At 39.8% G+C, this 18231-nt stretch overlaps 1 protein-coding gene across 1 annotated transcript; it reads left to right on the top strand.

The window, feature by feature from the left end:
• Window positions 1-4233: 4233 nt before the first annotated feature.
• LOC145803455 (uncharacterized) lies at window positions 4234-10936 on the top strand. The gene is made up of 9 exons (XM_082896726.1): window positions 4234-6128; window positions 6234-6306; window positions 6471-8647; window positions 8781-9900; window positions 9978-10037; window positions 10140-10190; window positions 10317-10447; window positions 10685-10793; window positions 10886-10936. The coding sequence occupies exons 1-9, from the start codon at window positions 4234-4236 to the stop codon at window positions 10934-10936; spliced, it is 5667 nt and encodes a 1888-aa protein (XP_082752852.1).
• Window positions 10937-18231: the final 7295 nt, after the last annotated feature.

Below are 18231 nucleotides of genomic sequence, written 5' to 3'. Positions count from 1 at the left end.
TTTGCTTCGGTATGGTCCTAGGATTATGTATGATACCAACCTTCCTGATAGTTCTAAGGTTAGTTCTATTATCTCAAATGATTCTTGGAATTGGCCTTTTCCTAACTCTTGGGAGATACAGGAATGGATTGCTGCCACTCCTCCTTCTCTTAAGCCTTCCCTTGATTCCCCTGATATTCCTGTGTGGAGCTTGACTGCTGATGGCTCTTTTTCTATCCACTCTGCTTGGGAATATTGGAGGGACAAGGGCCCAAAGGTTACTTGGTCTAATCTTATTTGGGGTCCTCCTGTTATCCCTAGGGTTAGTTTCATTGTGTGGCTGGCTATTCATGAGAGACTTAACACCGGGGATAGGCTCCAAATCTTTCGTCTCCTTACTAGCCCTAGCTGCCCTTTATGTTGTGCTCCTGAGGAGAACCACTCCCATTTGTTCTTTGGGTGTCTCTATTCCTCTAGGATTTGGGCTGTTATCCAAGCTAAATGTAATTCCCACTGGCCTTCTCTGCCCTGGTTGGAACTTGTTGAGTTTGCTACTAAATCCATCAATGGTAAATCTCTGAAATCTGTGATTTTGAAACTCTCTTTTCTCTGCACTATCTACCACATTTGGATGGAGAGAAATAGTAGAATCTTTAGTAAGGTTTTCAAACCTGAAGAGGTTGTCACTAACTCTATCATCCAAATGGTCAGGGGTAGACTCCTTTCTATGGAAAATGTGAAAGCTTATGCAGGTGACAACTGGTATTTGGAACAATGGAACCTGCCCTCTAAAATCCTGTTGCAGTCCCAAACTGCCGCAGTTGAAAGGAATTTGAGTGGTGTGAGTTATCCTACATTGAGGGTTGAGTGATGGTGAGCAGATATGGCGTGTTTTGTCTAACAAAGGGTGCTGTTTTGCAGATGGTTTTTTATTCTCAGATTCTATTAGCTATTATGGACCCCAAATGTTTACAATATCTGGAGCCTATGAAGGGAGGGTTGAGGGATGTGAGCCAGTACAGATACTATTGTAAATGTGGGTTGTGTGGGGGGAGGAAATACATATATTTTCTAACATGTGTCATATATTATATATATATATATATATATTTTGTGCAGGTTTATGGAATTCTCAAGTACATTGTTCAGCTGGCTGGAATGAGTGAGCACGAGATTTGTGGGCCTCGTGATGGGAGATATTACATTGAGTGGAGAGCTCTTCTTTCTTGTGGGTCGAGTGAGGGGAGGTCCTATACTGAGTGCTTGTTGTTTCTTCTTCTTTACGACTCAATATATTGTTATGGCAACTCCTTTCTATTATCTGTTGAACAGGTTAAGCAGCAACTTGTAAGGTGGGATTGCTCCTGGCAGTTTCTTTCGGATTGTTGGTGGGCTTGTTATTGGGCTGTGGCTGCAAGTAGCCTGCTGTTGGTGACTGCTTTTGGGCGTTGGCAGCAATCTGTGCCTGGTATTGCCTGGTGGTGTGACGGTGACGGCAACCAGCGTCCCTATTTGACGTTGTACGCTGTGTGGATATGCTCTTTGGTGATGGCTGCAAGTTGCGCCTTACCTAGGCATCTCAGTGGGTTCAAAAGCTGTTTTCATTTCTGTCTGTACATATACCCGTATAGTGTGTTTGTAATTTTGTATACCATAATTTTGTCCCCTTTGTGGGCTGTTTTGTCTTTAGTTCTGGCCTTGTTTGAGACTAAGTACTGGGCTGGTGTTTTGTTGGTCATCATGTTGGTCCTTGTATTACCCCAGTTCGGTGCAACTGCTGGGCTGGTGTTGTATTTGTGCAAGACCCCTGTCTGTTGTGGGGACATGGGTTTTGAACAATTATTATGTTCTGCTTAGTTGTATTGGCTGCGTGTGTTCCCGGTCTAGTGGGTTGGTAGATTTTTGTTTCCTTTTCAGTTTGGGTGTCTTTGTTGTAGTTTGTGTTAGGGCCTGGGGGATGCCCCTTGTATTTGTGTAAATTTTCCTGTTTATTTATTTCTTATTCACCAAAAAAAAAATAATATTATGCTTGCATTTCCACAATATACTTAACAGAAACATTCTTCATGAGAGGTAGAATAGAAAGTTAGATAAAAGAAAGAGTAATAGGAAGGAAATGAAAGAGAATTCAAATTCATCATTTTGGACTTGGGAATTGAACACTTAGGCGATTCAGAATACCTTAAAAGTACCCTACTAAAAAAAAAAAAAACTAAACGAGTTGATTAAGTTTTAAACTAATATCGTTACTAAAAAAATTCTCTTTCTTAGAGGCTAAGCAAGGTTAGTCTGAGTTAAACTTGACCACTTAAGCTAAGGAAACAATTAGTGGCTAGGCTAATTAGTGCCTATATAGAGAAGAAGGGAGATAGTTTGTGAGGAACATTTTTCTTGAGAGCTAAAAGAGGAAGTTAGAGAAAAGAAAGAGAAACGGGAAGAAAATGAAGGGGAATTCAAATTCATCCTTTTGTACTTCACAACTGAACACTTAGGTCATTTTGAAAACCTTAAATGAGGTGCTTAAGTCAAACAACTAGCGTTAAGCTACAATTACTCAGAATTTTTTTTGTTAGAGGCTAAGCAATGTTAGTTTGAGTTAAACTTGCCCACTTAAGCTAACGAAGCAATTAGGGGCCTAAGCCAATTAGCTCTCGAACAAAATAGAGAAGGATGGAGAAAGTTACAGAGAAACATTCTTCTCGAGAGGTAGAAGAGGAAGTCATACAAAAGAAAGTGATATAGGAAGAAAATCAAAGAGAATTCAAATTCATCCTTTTAGACTTGATAATTGAACACTTATGTGACTTAGAAAACCTTAAATGAGGTGCTTACGTTAAACTAATGTCGGTAAGATACAATTACACAGAAAATTCTATTTCTTGGAGGAGGCAAGGTTAGTTTGAGTTAAACTTGGCCGCTCAAGCTAATGAAACCATTAGTGGCCTAAGCTAATTAGTTCCTAGAACAAAATAGAGAATGATGGAGAAGGACAGAGAAGGTTAGAGAGAAATATTCTTCTTGAGAGCTACAAGAGAAAGTTGGAGAATAGAAAGTGAAGTATGAAGAAAATCAAAGGGAATTAAAATTCATCTTTTTGGATTTGAGAATTGAACATTTAGGTAATTTAGAAAACCTTAAATGAGATGATTAAGCAAAACTAATATCGTTAAACTACTATTACTTAGAAAATTCTATTTCTTAGAGGCTAAGTAAGGTTAATTTGAGTTAAACTAGGCAACTTAAGCTAATGAAAACAATTGGTGGTCTAAGGAAATTAGTTCCTAGAACAAAATAGAGTAGGACGGAGAAAGTTAGACAGAAACATTCTTCTTGAGAGCGAGAAGAGAAAGTTAGAGAAAAGAAAGAGAAATAGGAAGAAAATCATAGGGCATTCAAATTCACCAGTTTGGACTTGAGAATTAAACACTCAGGTGATTTAGAAAACCTTAAATGAGGTGCTTGCGTTAGACTAATATCGTTATGCAACAATTGCTCTGAAAATTCTCTTTCTTAGAGGCTAAGTGATTAAGGTCGAAATGTACATCATTGAGGCCGTTAATTAGAATCTCTTAATTTCACTTGTTGGTCAAATTGTATATTTTATGTGTGTTGAGTGTTAATCAGGTTGTACGTCGTCGGAGCATAAAATGAGCAAAAAGACAGAATTTGGGCAGAGTTGACTTTCCCGCACGTGTGTTGACTTTTTCCGCACGTGCGTTGACTTTTCTGCACGTGCGTTGACCTTTTCTGGGAAAGTCAAACCGACGTTTTAAACCTGTTTGGACGAGATTGAAAGTATAGAAAGGCAAGTAAAATGCTGGATTAGGGTTCGGAAGTTGTTTTGACCTAAAGAGAGAGGCTAGGGTTCGAAAAAAAGAGGAAGAAACAAGAAGCTTCAAAGATGTCTCCCATGGTGGTTCCTTCTCCATCTACCTCCTCCCACTCCTCCATGAGTGGCTAGTCTCCTTTTCTAGGGTTTTGAAGAAACCCTAGCCATGTAATAGGTTTTTCTTTTTTGATTTTATATTATGTAAAGGTTTGAACCATTGTATGGTGTTTTAGAAATTCTTTATATATAATTTTTTTGGGTGAATAAGACATAAAATAAAAAAAACAGAGATTACACAAATACAAGGGGCATACCCCAGGACCTAAAAGGAACTATACAAGAAAGAACAAATAAAAGGAAAACTTTGTTTTCTAGAAAGAGGGTGAAACAGAAATGGGTTAGTGAGAATATCTCATTGATTGCCGATGTCTGGAGTTAATGCTACCATTTCTGAGCGTATTGAGGGAGTAAATGCTACGGTCGAGAAAGTAAAGTCATCAGGTGGTGACTTAGGGTTCACCAAAAATAGTTTTGCGATTCTGACTGGAAGATCGATGGCTTTTGAAGCAGATGTTACAAACCCTAATGGCGAGGGTCTCTCTACGGCTAATCCTTCCATCATGGAAGGTAACCGAGGTGTGGATATTCAGATCGTGGATCCTTCTGGTGTGGAATTTCAATCGCAGGTTGCCGATCATGAGGCAGAGTGTTTGGGAATCGAGGTTGGTTCGGTAATAGAGGGTTTTGCTTCAGATCCTCCAAGAGATTCAAGCAACGTTCTGGGCAAGAGACCTGAGTCAACGGAGAAACTCAAAGGTCCGATGTTTCCAGCTACGATTGACGAGCCATCGACGCCGACTGAGAATGCTATCAGTACGAGTTGGTCTGATATGGTGGAGGAAGAGTACAATAGCTTCCTAAATCTACCAGATAGTGTAGTTTTAGCGCGTAATAGAGGGGAACACAAGAATATCGTTGAAACCTCAGTTCCAGTTAGGGCTTCTGCTTCTGATATACAGATTCCGATTAGGGATTCTCCATCCTTACAACGAGGAGGCGTCAGGGGGGGTGGAAGTTATCGTGGGGGAAGAGGAGGTCGAGGGGATGCAGGTGGTAGGAGATCTAACGAGTCTGAGGGCCAAGAACATCGCTCGTGGGCTAATATCACCGCTGCATCAACCCGGTCAAGCATCAAACTCAGGTATATCCCTCCTTCTTCTTTTGAGGATAGTGTTGTTGTAAATATGCCCCCAAGGACTGATCCGCTAGAGAAATGGGACTCCTGCTTAGTGGGTTATTTTGTGGATAAGGGAGTGGGATACAATTATTTGCGTAACAGTGCTTTTGGGATGTGGAAAACTCAGGGGATCAAGGAGGTTCTTACTAATGGGGATGGGTTCATGTTCTTTATATTTGATACCCCTGATAGTTGCAGAGAAGTTCTTGAAGGAGGTCCATGGTACATAGGAGGTTATCTCCTTATTCTAAAACAATGGAAAAGGATGATGAAGCTATCTAAAGATAAATCCACAAAAATTCCTGTATGGGTGAAGTTCTTTAACATCCCCTTGGAATATTGGGATCCTGATGGATTAAGTAGGATTGCAAGTGCAATTGGACATCCCCTCTTTATGGACCAGCTTACGGCTCGGGGTAGTAGGGTGGCTTTTGCTAGAATCTGTGTGGAAATTGAGGCTACCTCAAAACTGCCCACTTATTTTCAAATTAGACATGATGATGAAGCCGTTCTAATCCGAGTCGAATATCAGGGGCTGCCGTCAAGGTGTCAACATTGCCAAATATTTGGACATAGCACTCAAAAGTGTGTGTCTCAACAGGTGGCTAAGTTGATCTCTATGCAGAAGACATCTGAGGAAAATGTAAGTGCTCAAGACGAAGGTTGGACCACTGTCACAGCTAAGGGGAAAAGGAAGGTGGGTGATCCTGTGTTGGAATCTATCCCAGAAGTGGTGGAACTTCCAGCTCCTACTTCTACAGCAGACCCAGTTCCAGCTCCAGCTCCTGAAAATGTTCCCACTGAGGTGGACTCATCTGATCAATCCTTTGACACTCAGGAGACTTCTATGTCCAAGAGCTTATCCGGGGAGGAGCAAAGCTCTGAAAGCAGTGATGTGGATAGGTTCCAAAAGAAGGTGTTCGAGATTGCAAAGCTGGTGGTCCCCAATGCAGCTGAAATGCTGGACACTGCGATTAAAGAAGTTAAGGCTGAAAAGGCGATCCATAGTTCTGCTACCCCATCCCAGCAGGTGAAGAACAGACCCTCTGGCAAAGGCAGCAGCAGCCAGAGGAAGAAAAAGAGGTAATCAAAGTTTCAGTTGGTTGTGGGTTTGTCTTTTTTGTGGGTTTTGTCTTTACCTCCTTTTTGTGTCCCTATGAATGTAAAAATTGCTTCATGGAATGTTAGAGGTTTGAATGATCCCTCTAAACATAAAGAAGTTAAAAAATTTGTGCTTAAAGAGAATATTCATGTCATGGGGGTTTTGGAAACCAAAATAAAACAGTCTAAAGAGAGTAGTATCTGTGTTAAGTGTTTTGATCAATGGTCTATGCTCTCTAACTCACAACCAACTGAAACTGGTAGAGTCTGGGTGTGCTGGAACAATGTTTTTGTGATGTTCAAATGATTTCTATGTCTAATCAGCATATTTTGTGTAAAATTATTGAATTGGCTTCCAATGAAATCTTTTATGCAACTTTTGTTTATGCTGAAAATAAGCACACATTGAGAAAGGTTTTTTTTGAATCTATGCTTGATATCTCCCGTGTTAAATCCAAAGTTCCTTGTGTTTTTCTGGGTGATTTTAATGCTATTAGATACCAGCAGGAAAAAATTGGGGGGACTTCAAATTGGACAAATGATAATGAGGAATTTAATTCTTATATTAATGCTTCTGAGCTGGCTGATTTGTCTTACGGTGGTTGCCAATTCACCTGGGCTAACAATAGGAGGGAGGGGACCTATATAGCTACCAAAATTGATAGAGTTCTGGTTAATGAGGCTTGGTTGGACAAATTTCCTGAGGCTACTGCCCAGTTTCTTCTCTCTGGTATTTCTGACCACTCCCCTGCTGTGGTCAATATCAGTGCCACCAAGTGCTCTTTCAAAAAACCTTTCAAATACTTTGATTTCTGGTCTCAACATCCAGATTTTCTGGGTACTGTTTCTAACACCTGGGGGCAGTACATTCAAGGGGTTCCTATGTTCAGGGTCTGTCAAAAACTCAGAAAGCTTAAAGCTAGTCTCAAGCTTTTGAATAAGAAAGACTTTAGTGACATATCTACTCGTGTCCAAATTGCAAAAACTAATCTGGATCTTAGTCAATATAAACTTGACAAAGACCCTTTGAATAGTGTTTTGCAAGCCCAAGAGAGAGAGGATCTGAATAAGTATATTGAGCTTAGCAAAGTTGAAGAGAGCCTTGCTCTTCAAAAATCCAGAGTGCAGTGGCTTGGTCTTGGGGATAGAAACAGCAAATTCTTCTTTAGGTCTGTGAAAAGTAATATCAATAGAGGGAAGATTTTGAGTGTTGTCATGAGTGATGGTTCTAGGTCTACTCATAGTACTGATGTTCACACCTCCTTTATTAATTTTTATACCAATTTGTTTGGTACCCCTTCTGTGGATCAGTACCAGGGCCTTGAGAGGATTCAATCTTTGGTGGAAAAGAAAGTCTCTCTCTCTCAATCTGTTTCTATGTCCAGGCCGGTGTCTGAAAATGAAATCAAGGAGGTTTTTTGGTCTTTAAAGTCCAATAAAGCCCCTGGCCCTGATGGGTATTCCGCTGGTTTTTTTAAGAGCTCTTGGGATATTGTTGGTAAGGATGTCATTCTAGCTATTAAGTCTTTCTTTGACTCTGGTAAACATCTTTCTGAGGTTAACAGTACCATTATAGCTCTTATTCCTAAGGTTCCTAATCCTACTCATGTTGCTGACTATAGACCCATCTCTTGTTGTAATACCATCTATAAATGCATTGCCAAGATCATAGCTAATAGAATTAAATTGGCCCTCCCTGATTTGATTGATCCTGTGCAGTCTGCGTTTGTTCAAGGTAGAAGGATCTCGGACAACATTTTCTTGTCCCAAGAGATTATGAGAGGTTACCATAGGAGTTCCCACTCCCCTAAGTGTGCCATGAAAGTTGATATTATGAAAGCTTATGATACTGTGAGATGGGACCTTATCATTGATATCCTCAAAGCTATGGCTTTCCCTCCTTGTATGATTACCTGGATAAAGGCTTGCATTACGAGTCCTTCTTTCTCGATTTGTATTAATGGGAGCCTTCAGGGGTATTTTAAAGGGGCGAGGGGTTTAAGACAAGGGGACCCTATGTCCCCGTATCTCTTTGTGTTGGCCATGGAAATTCTTGCCAGAATTCTAGCTGAGAAATCTAGGAGCCCTATGTTCAAATTCCACTGGAGGTGTGAGAAAACTAAAATTGTTAACCTTTGTTTTGCTGATGATTTGATGATTTTCAGTAAAGGGGACCCTGGTACTGTTTCTCTTATCATGCAGGGATTGGATGAATTTAGGAATCTGTCTGGTCTTACCCCTAATTCTAGTAAGAGTAATATTTTTTTCTCGGGGTGTAGTAGTGAGCTTAAAGAGAATATTCTTCAGATTGCCAATTTTACTGAGGGCTCCCTCCCAGTGAAATACCTTGGTGTGCCTCTTATTACTACCAAGCTTAAAGCATCTGATTGTCATACTCTGGTTGAGAGAATTACTAAGAGGATTAAAAGTTGGACCAATAAACTGCTTTCCTATGCTGGTAGAGCTCAACTCATCCAGTCTATTCTGTTTTCTATGCAAGTGTACTGGTCCTCTCTTTTTATCCTCCCCTAAGAAAATCATTGGTGACATTGAGAGCATCCTTAGATCTTTTCTTTGGTCTGGGGTTGAGTTGAAGAAACATAGTGCTAAGATTGCTTGGAGATATATCTGCAGGAAAAAAAATGAGGGTGGCCTTGGTTTCAAAGACTTAGTTACCTGGAACAAGGCTGCTATAGCCAAACATGTTTGGTACTTGTTTTCTGGGGGTGATTGTTCCATGTGGTGCCAATGGGTCAAGGCTTACTTGCTTAAAGGGAGGAGCTTTTGGGCTGTTAGGACTCCTAGTGATCCCTCATGGGTTTGGAGGAAAATTCTGTCTCTTAGGCATTTAATCTATCCTCACATCAAGTTCAAAATTGGTAATGGGGATAATGTGTTCCTGTGGTATGACAATTGGCATCCGCTTGGTTCGTTGTGGCATAGGTTTGGTCCTAGAATTCTTTATGACACTAATCTTCCTGACAGCACCAAGGTTAGCTCTATAGTCTCTAATGGTTCTTGGAAGTGGCCTATCTCTAATTCTTGGGAGATAAAGGAGTGGATCTCTTCTACCCCTTTATCCTTACTTCCTTCCTTTGGCTCTTCTGATACTCCGTTTTGGAATTTGGCTGCTGATGGTGACTTCTCTATCCAGTCAGCTTGGGACTGTTGGAGGGATAAGGGCCCTAAAGTCACTTGGTCCAAACTTATCTGGGGCCCCCCTTCAATCCCTAGGGTTAGTTTTATTGTTTGGTTAGCCATCAATGAGAGACTTAATACTGGTGATAGACTCAAAACCTGTGGTCTTGTTACAAATCCTTGCTGCCCTTTCTGTCAAGATCCTGAGGAGACTCATTCTCATCTTTTTTTTAGATGCACATTTTCTTCTAGGATTTGGGGTGGTATCCTTGCCAAGAATAAATCTATCTGGCCTCCTTTGCCTTGGTTGGAAACTGTTGATTTTGCTGTTAGATCCACCAGTGGCACCTCCTTGAAAATGGTGATTCTTAAGCTATCATTTCTTTGCACTGTCTACCACATCTGGATAGAGAGGAATAGTAGGATCTTCAATAAGGCCCAAAAGCCTGTAGAGGTTGTTACTAACACTATTATCCAAATGGTTAGGGGTAGGCTTCTTTCTTTGGAAAATGTTAAAATTTCTGCAGGTGATAATTGGCTTTTGGAGGAATGGAGTCTTCCTCTCAAACTCTTGCAGCAGCACCATACTATTGCAGCTGGCCGGAGAATGAGTGATGTGAGGTTACATACATTGAGGGTTGAGTGATGGTGAGCATCTACTGTGGGGTTTACTAACTGGGTGCTCCTTTGCAGGTTATCATGAATCCTAAATCTTCTCCTACATTGATGTGTCCGTATGGAGGGTTGAGTGCTGTGAGCTACCTATATATTTCCAGACATTGTGGGTTGAGTGACGAGAGACAATACACATACTTTATGCTAACTTTTATTATATCCTATATATGGTTTGTGCAGGTTCTTGGAGCATTCAAGTATAATGTCCTTCTGATCCTTTCGAGGTATCATGTGAGTTGTGGGCCTAGTGTTGTGAGATCATATATGGAGTGGAGAGACATACTGTGTTGTGGGTCGAGTGAGGAGAGCTCCTATATTGTGTGTTTGTTATTTCTTCTCCTTTATGATTTACGACAGGTTCACTTGTTGGTGAGGAGGTGTGGTGCTGCGTACAGTGCAGTTGCAGGGAATTGCTGCTGGCATCCTTGGTTGTTGGCGTGGAAGTGTGCTGGATACATGCTGCACAGATTCGGGTGGCAGTATGAAGGGTGTGTCTGTACCATGGTGATGGCTGCTGCTAGCGCCTTGCTGTGCTACAGGAGGGAGAAAATCAGTTGTTCTTCATTGTTTTTTTTGCATAGTTTTGCGGTGTGTTTAGCTTATTCCTACGGGCTATGTAGGAGTTTTTTTGTGCTTCTTTGTGTTCCTAATAGCTGTCCTAGTAACCATGTTTCGGCTTGCACACATTTTAACAGTTTAGTTTTGTTTTTGTTTCTTATTCCTAGCCCTACGGGATGTGTAGGGAATGTTGTTTTTGTTTCGGCTCGTGCCTTTTGCGGATATAGTGTCCAGGTTCTCTTGCTTGGTGCTACAGTAGCAGGAGGTTCTCTTCAAGTCCATAGCCTCCTGGATTTATGCTTCAGTTTGTTCTTTCGCCTAGGTTGTTATAATTGTTTATATTTCTTGTTCACTCTTCCTATTGCTAGATTATAGGAATGGTGAACAGGTTGTTGGTTTTTGTTTTGTCCTCTGTATAGCTGTGTTAGGTCCTGGGGTATGCCCCTTGTAGCTGTGTAAATTTCCTTGTTTTATTTTATCTCTTATTCACCCAAAAAAAAAAAAAAAAAAAAAGGAAAACTGTGACAAAACCATAACAGAGGAGAATTCCAGCCCAAAATATGTTCATGAGCCGCATACTTTCCGAATGAGGACCATGAACACACCCAAACAATAGAGTCTTTATATATAATTTTCATTATCTTTTCAAATATTTGACTTTCTATGATTGTTGAATATTATCCATACATGAGTTTTCTATTCCTTCACATTCAAGGTATGGGACGAACCATGCTACGAGGAACGAATCGTATCACTACCCTAGTTTAGAGTGAACGATTCGTATTACTTGAGATGGTTCGTGCTCGTACATTGAATGTGATGATCTTCTTGTTAAATGTTTTGAGCTTGTAGTTGCGAAGCATTAATCCGTTCAAACCATAGCATAATTAATTTCAATTGCAAACCCTAATTATGTGGTTAGTGGTGAATTCTCTACCCTAGAATTTTTCCCTAATTCAGTAAACCCAATTTCATTTATTATTGATAATTTAATTCCTTAGTTTAATTTATTCATTATTAAATTAGGTTATAAACAACCAATCTTTTTATCAAAATTAATTTAGGAATTTGACAATTAAATTAGTTTAATTTCACAATAGTCCCTGTGGATCGATACCTGGACTTGCCATTATTCTGATAGAATTTGGTATAGTTTAGTATTTAATTTTGGTGTGTTCAACGACCCATCAAATTTTGGCGCCGTTGCCGGGGACTTCTGGCAAAATTAGTTAATTTAAAGTTACATTCTTATTTTAATTTTTAGTTTAGGATTTTATGCTTTTGGTGTTGCTAAGTGTGCAGAGCATTTGAAATTTGAGCTATCACTGAAGTGCAAGCGAAGCGCAGCCGAGCTTTAAAAAAAAAAAAAAAAACCGCAGCGCTAAAGTGAGTAAACAGAAGCAAACACTCACAAGCAAACCACCAAAGTGCTAAAACGGAAGTCAAAGCTCAAACAGAGGTTGGAGACAACGTCTACACGTCAAGCATCCGTAAGACAAGTAAAGCGTTTTCGTTAAACCGTTGTGAGTATTTCTTCCTTTGGTATTTTGCTTTTATACTTAGTGCATAGAGTCGGAACTTGTGTGTGTCTTTGGGTAGTGTATGCATGGGCGTCGTTCTTGTCGCCCTGAATTGTGGAGTTTGGACCTTGAACTAGAAAGGACCCTTAGGAGACTTAGGACCTCTGCCCGTATTCCTAGGCTTGAATATTCATACATTGAGCCATTAGAGATGGCAGATCCTAATGTCCCGAATGTGCCTAACCGGACACTTAAGGATTATTTTACAGCCACCGCATATACATCACCATCATGCTCCCAACACCACTGCTGCTCATTATGAGATTAAGTCCAGCACTATACAAATGCTCCCATCATTCCATGGATTAACTCATGATGACCCTTATAAGCATTTGAATGAATTTTTGGAAATTTGCTCGACAGTGAGGATCCAGAATTTCACAAATGAGGCTTTAATGTTGCGATTGTTTCCATTCTCGTTAAAGGATAAAGCCAAGCACTGGCTAAATTCTTTACCTGCTAATTCAATCACAACTTGGGACCAATTACAGCAACGGTTCTTGGAGAAGTACTTTCCCATAGGTAAAACCAACCAGCTTAGGCGAGCCATCACAAACTTTGCTCAAATGGATGGCGAGCAATTCCATGAGACGTGGGAAAGACTTAGAGACCTTCTCCAACAGTGTCCTCACCACCAAGTCCCTAATTGGCAACTTGTTCAAACATTTTATTATGGCTTAACTGAGCCACACCGCCAAATGGTGGATTCGTCCTGTGGTGGGACATTTATGTCTAAAAATGATGCCGAGGCATGGCAATTGTTTGAGAACCTAAGTGATAATTCCCTTCACCATGCATCCGCAGCCCGGCAAGTCCAGCAACCCGTAGTTGGAGCCCCGAAAAGAGGGGGCATTTATGAGGTCGAGCAAAACCTAGAGTTAGCCCAACAAGTAGAGGCACTATCCCGCAAGATAGACCACTTATTAGCTACGAGACATGACCCTACCCAGCAAGATCAACCTCAATTCCGTGAGGCATGTGTTATATGTGCGAGCCCTGCTCATGACTTGAGTGAGTGCCCTTCGGCGTCACAATTTCCGGAGTTAGTCCAAGAGCATGTGAATGTGGCTCAAGGATTCTCCAACCCAGGTAATGACCCATACTCCAACACATATAATCCGGGATGGAGAAATCACCCTAACCTCTCATGGAGACCCCCTTCACAAGGCACTTCTTATAATCCTCCACCACCAAGGCAGAATTTCAATAATTTTGCCAACCAATCATCCTACCAACCACCGCAACCTTATCGACCCCCACAACTGTACCGGCAACCACAACCCCCGCCTGTTCCTCAGGGCAACTCTGTCTTTGAGACTCAGGTGCTGGAAGTTCTCTCAGAACTTAAGGCGTTAGCACCAATAGTTCACTCCCACACTCACTCTATTGCCAAAATAGAGACCCAATTGGGTCAAATAGCTAACTACATGAATCGGAGAGAGGAGGGAAAATTACCATGTCAAACTGTGGCCAACCCTAAGGGACAATACGGGGCAGAGAGTTCGGGTGGGAATGGTAAGCAACATGAGCAAGTGCAGGCGGTGGTTGCTTTGAGAAGTGGTAGGGAGTTAGAGCCTCAGTCGGTTGCGCCAGATGCAACTAGAGTTAAGAAGGGTGACATTGGGGGTACACCTAATGAGAGCAAGGGTGAGGGGGAAACACTTAAGAGGGATAAGTTAGTCCTTAGCACTCCATATGTGCCTAAGGCACCCTTTCCCCAATGCCTCGATACACCGTCCCCTTTTAATAAGAAGGCGGCATCTATGGAGGCAATGATGGATGTTTTTAAACAGGTAAAAATCAACTTCCCCCTGTTGGAGGCGATTAAGCAAGTACCATCATATGCCAAATTTCTGAAGGACCTTTGTGCGCAAAAGCGTAAATCTAGGACACATGTGTCCCAAAAGGTCCTACTCACGGAGCAAGTAAGCTCCATCTTGTTGAATGACACACCTCTAAGCTTAAGGACCCGGGTGCCCCAAACATTGCATGCATTATAGGGGACCATTTCATTGATAGGGCCTTATTAGATTTAGGGGCTAGTGTCAATTTATTGCCGTACTCTATGTACGAGGAATTTGGGCTTGGCGAGTTGAAGCCCACTACTGTCACTCTTCAATTGGCTGACCGGTCCCTCAGAGTGCCACGTGGCATGATTGCGGATGTGCTAGTTAAGGTTGATAGGTTCTACTTCCCTGTTGACTTTTTGGTGTTAGATATGGAATCGGTAACCAGTTCTAAGAAACAAATCCCGGTGATCTTAGGTCGACCTTTCTTGGCTACAGCCAATGCATGCATAAATTGTTGGACCGGGGTTATGGAAGTTTCATTTGGCAACATGCAAGTGAAACTTAATGTTTTTCAAGCATCCCAACAACCTCATGAGAGAGAGGAGTGCTTATTAGTGGATGTTGTGGATGAGATTGTGGAGGAGGCTTTGCCCTCCATTCTTGTAGAGGACCCTTTAGAGGCTTGTCTAGGTCATTTTGGGTTTGAAAATTTTGATATTGATGGGTCAGTTAAGGAGGTTTTGAAATTGTTGGATGCGGGTATCATATACCCCATCTCAGATAGCAAGTGGGTGAGTCCCACACAAGTGGTGCCCAAGAAATCGGGCATCACTATTGTTGAGAATGAGGGAGGAGAGTTAGTCCCCACACGAACCACTACTGGGTGGCGAGGCTGCATTGATTATAGGAGACTAAATTCATCGACTAGGAAGGATCATTTTCCTTTACCTAGGGGTTTGATGGACCCATTTTATTATGATTGATAGATTGATTCCTTATTCTCTTTTCTTTCCCTTCTATGTTATTTTGTTTTTCTTTGTTCTCGTCATGCTTTATTTGCGTCTAGGAGACTTTAAATCCTCTAAAGGTGTAATTCCTTTGGTGTTAGCCGTGCCCGAACGACATCTGACGGTCTGGTATAGCCACCTAACCGTGTTTGTAGTGAGTTCCTAGGAGACCAACTGAGACGGTGGAAACTAGAGTTCGAATGGCAAAGCCTAGAACACAAAGGTTTGGGATTTCCGAGACTAGAGTCTGGTTTAAATACCCAGGGGTGTGGAGATTGCTTCAAAACTACCTCGGCTTGAACTCTGTATGGCAGCCCCATAGGTTGAGGTAGCTTTATGCGCCTCGATTCTGGATACCGAATCAACCTAGTCTGTCACCCTGTTGGAAAATAGGGAAAGTTACAAACACAGTTAGGGAGAAAAGTAGTACCCATGGTTTTCACGTGAAGATTATACCTTTAGTAGGCATTCCGTTATTTTCTTATGTGCTATATTTATTTTGGATGTCAATTGAAGGTAGAAATGCGTAGTTTTGATTTAAAAAATAAAATAAAATAAAAAAGAAGGGTTATACTTGTTCAATTTAAAAATATAAAAAAATAAATAAATAAACAATAATAATAGTTTTCATACTTGTTCAATTTTACAAAGTAAAAAAAAATAAAAATACAAAAATAAAAAAAAAATTTGTGTTATACTTCAAAAAAAAAATAAAAAAATAAAAAATAAAAACAAAAAGATGGCCCGCATGTGCGGCATTGAGCACGCATATGGGGAAAAAAATTTCACCAAAACATAGTTGCACTCTGCTTAATAAGCAGGTGCGGAGGGCAGCTGTGTTGACCAAGCTGCACGTGCGGCTTAGGCCCAGCACGTGCGGGACGCCGATTTAATAAAAAAAAAAAAAATTCACGAGGAGTTGCAAATCGCCGCATGTGCGGCCATGTGCGGAAAAGTTGTGCATCTGGTTTTGTTTTTCTTATTTTTATTATTATTTTTTTTTCTTTTCTTTCATTTTTAATTTGTTGAAGTAAATAAATACATAAATAAATTTTAAAAATAAATAAATAAATATACAATTATTTTATTTATAATTTTTTATATAAAAAAAAATTCGACTTTTATTTATTTTTATTTTCTATTTTCTATTTTCGAAAGAAAAAAAAAACTCAGAAAGCATGGTGCTAACAATAATCTTAATTTTGTTTTTTTTTATTTGCTATATTTGTTTAGTTTAAATTACTTCGTAGTAATTCTGGTTAGTTTAATTAGTTAGTCGATTTTGGTTTTATTTTTATTTTTATTATTATACTTGTGTAGTTAGTAATGTTATTTTTATTTTTCTTCTATACTGTAATTGTTCATTTAATGAATAAGCAGTTTAGTTTTTATTTTATTTTATTTTCTTCTCTTCTTTTAAGTAGTTTAGTTTATCATTTAATGAATAAGTCGTTTCGCTTAGTTTAGTTTACAATTTATTTAATTTATTTTAAGGTCATTTTCATTCATTTTTTTAAATTATTTTCGTTTTTATTAACAAAAAAAAAAGACAAAGAAAAGTGTAAGTGTATATATGTTACTCTCTGCCTACCTGGATGTGCACCTACAATTCTGGTAATTTTCTCTCATTTCTCTTTACTTTTCCATTGAGGACAATGTCATATTCAAGTTGGGGGATGAGGGTTATATTTTATTTTGTGCATTCCTATTTGGCTCATAATTCATGCTTATACCTGTTTCACTTGACTGCATTACTTCACCTGATGTGACTTTTTGCTAGTAGGGTGATGATATTTGCATATGTTATTTGGAGAGCATAGTAGACTTGTATGAAAAGGATTTATTGGGTAGATACTTGCATGCCATGTTTGCACGAGGAGAGTTGTCTATGTTTGTGGTATTAGTACACTTGTCATGAGTATGCCTTAATTCACATGAGCACACTATCATAGCAGTGATCTTTTTATTATAATCCCTGGTGTACATCATTGATAATAGCTAGAGTTGCAGAAAAGAATAAATGAGGAGCCAAGATTCTTAAAAAAAAAATAAAAAATAAAATGCTTGACTAGTTTGGGTCTGTAGCCTTTTTAACTCGAGTTATTAAGCCCGTAGGGGTGTCTCTACAACTAATGCCCTAAAACCGTCTGGTTTGGGAGTCATTGGCCCAATGCTTGTTACATGGGTTAATTAGAAAGCTTAAGGGACATGGACATTGCACAGTTAAGGAAAAATAAGAAGAATGACTTGTTCGGATTCGTAGCCTTTTCAACTCAAGTTATTAAGCCCGTAAGGGTGTCTTTACACCTAGTGCCCTAAAACCGTCTGGTTTGGGAGTCATTGGCCCAATGCTTGTTATATTGGTTGATTAGAAAGCTTAATGGATCAGGACATTGCACAGTCATTTAAAAAATAATAATAATAAAAAATAAATAAATAAATAAAATAAAAAATAAAAACAACTTTTGAAAATCTTGGCTGCAACAGGTTAGTTTTTCTGTATATGATAGGTGTTATTATGAGTTACACTGGGCTATTGTAGTGGATAGTTAACTAATATGGAGATTGCACTTTACACCGAGGGTACTCATGACTTGTCTACTAGCATGCACAAGTGTAGGGAACTTTACTTTTGTATTAACTGAATTGTGATTTTGACTCAATAGGTTCCTTCATGCTTGTCCACTGTGTCTTTAATGACTCATGATGTCTAAATATCACACTGTAGTGGCACATAAGTTGATTGTTAGGTGGAGTAGTGTGGTCATTTGTTATTGAGTATATATGAATATGTTAATGTTTGTGGGTATCATTTCTGGAAACCCCCACGAGACTTTACCCGTCTACCTGGGATAACCTTGTAGTTTAAAGGCTTGTTGCATATGCTAAATGCAACTGTTTTCCCACGAAAGAGGAAATAGATAGATTTTGTTTAATTTTATTTTATTTTACTTGCTTGAGGACTAGCAAGTGGTAAGTTGGAGGATGTGATTAAGGCTGAAATGTACATCATTGAGGCCGTTAATTAGAATCTCTTAATTTCACTTGTTGGTCAAATTGTATATTTTATGTGTATTGAGTGTCAATCGGGTTGTACATTACTATCGTCGGAGCATAAAATGAGCAAAAAGACAGAATTTGGGCAGAGTTGACTTTCCCGCACGTGCGTTAACTTTTTCCACACGTGCGTTGACTTTCCCGCACGTGCGTTGACTTTTTCTGGGAAAGTCAAACCGACGTTTTAAACCTATTTGGACGAGATTGAAAGTATAAAAAGGTAAGTAAAAGGCTGGATTAGGGTTCGGAAGTTGTTTTGACCTAAAGAGAGAGGCTAGGG

The sequence above is a fragment of the Camellia sinensis genome, chromosome 12 (assembly GCF_055761805.1).
Source record: "Camellia sinensis isolate YWXY chromosome 12, ASM5576180v1, whole genome shotgun sequence".
Lineage (NCBI taxonomy): Eukaryota > Viridiplantae > Streptophyta > Magnoliopsida > Ericales > Theaceae > Camellia > Camellia sinensis.
This window is presented reverse-complemented; position numbering and strand designations above follow the sequence as displayed.

What these genes read in the sequence shown, in the direction of transcription:
- LOC145803455 (XM_082896726.1), top strand. Translation starts at nt 4,234, where the DNA reads ATGTCTGGAGTTAATGCTACCATTTCTGAGCGTATTGAGGGAGTAAAT. An exon ending in AGAATATTCATGTCATGGGG is followed by an intron (nt 6,307 to 6,470) that starts GTTTTGGAAACC and finishes ATGTCTAATCAG; the next exon opens with CATATTTTGTGTAAAATTAT. An exon ending in TAGCAGGAGGTTCTCTTCAA is followed by an intron (nt 10,794 to 10,885) that starts GTCCATAGCCTC and finishes TCCTATTGCTAG; the next exon opens with ATTATAGGAATGGTGAACAG.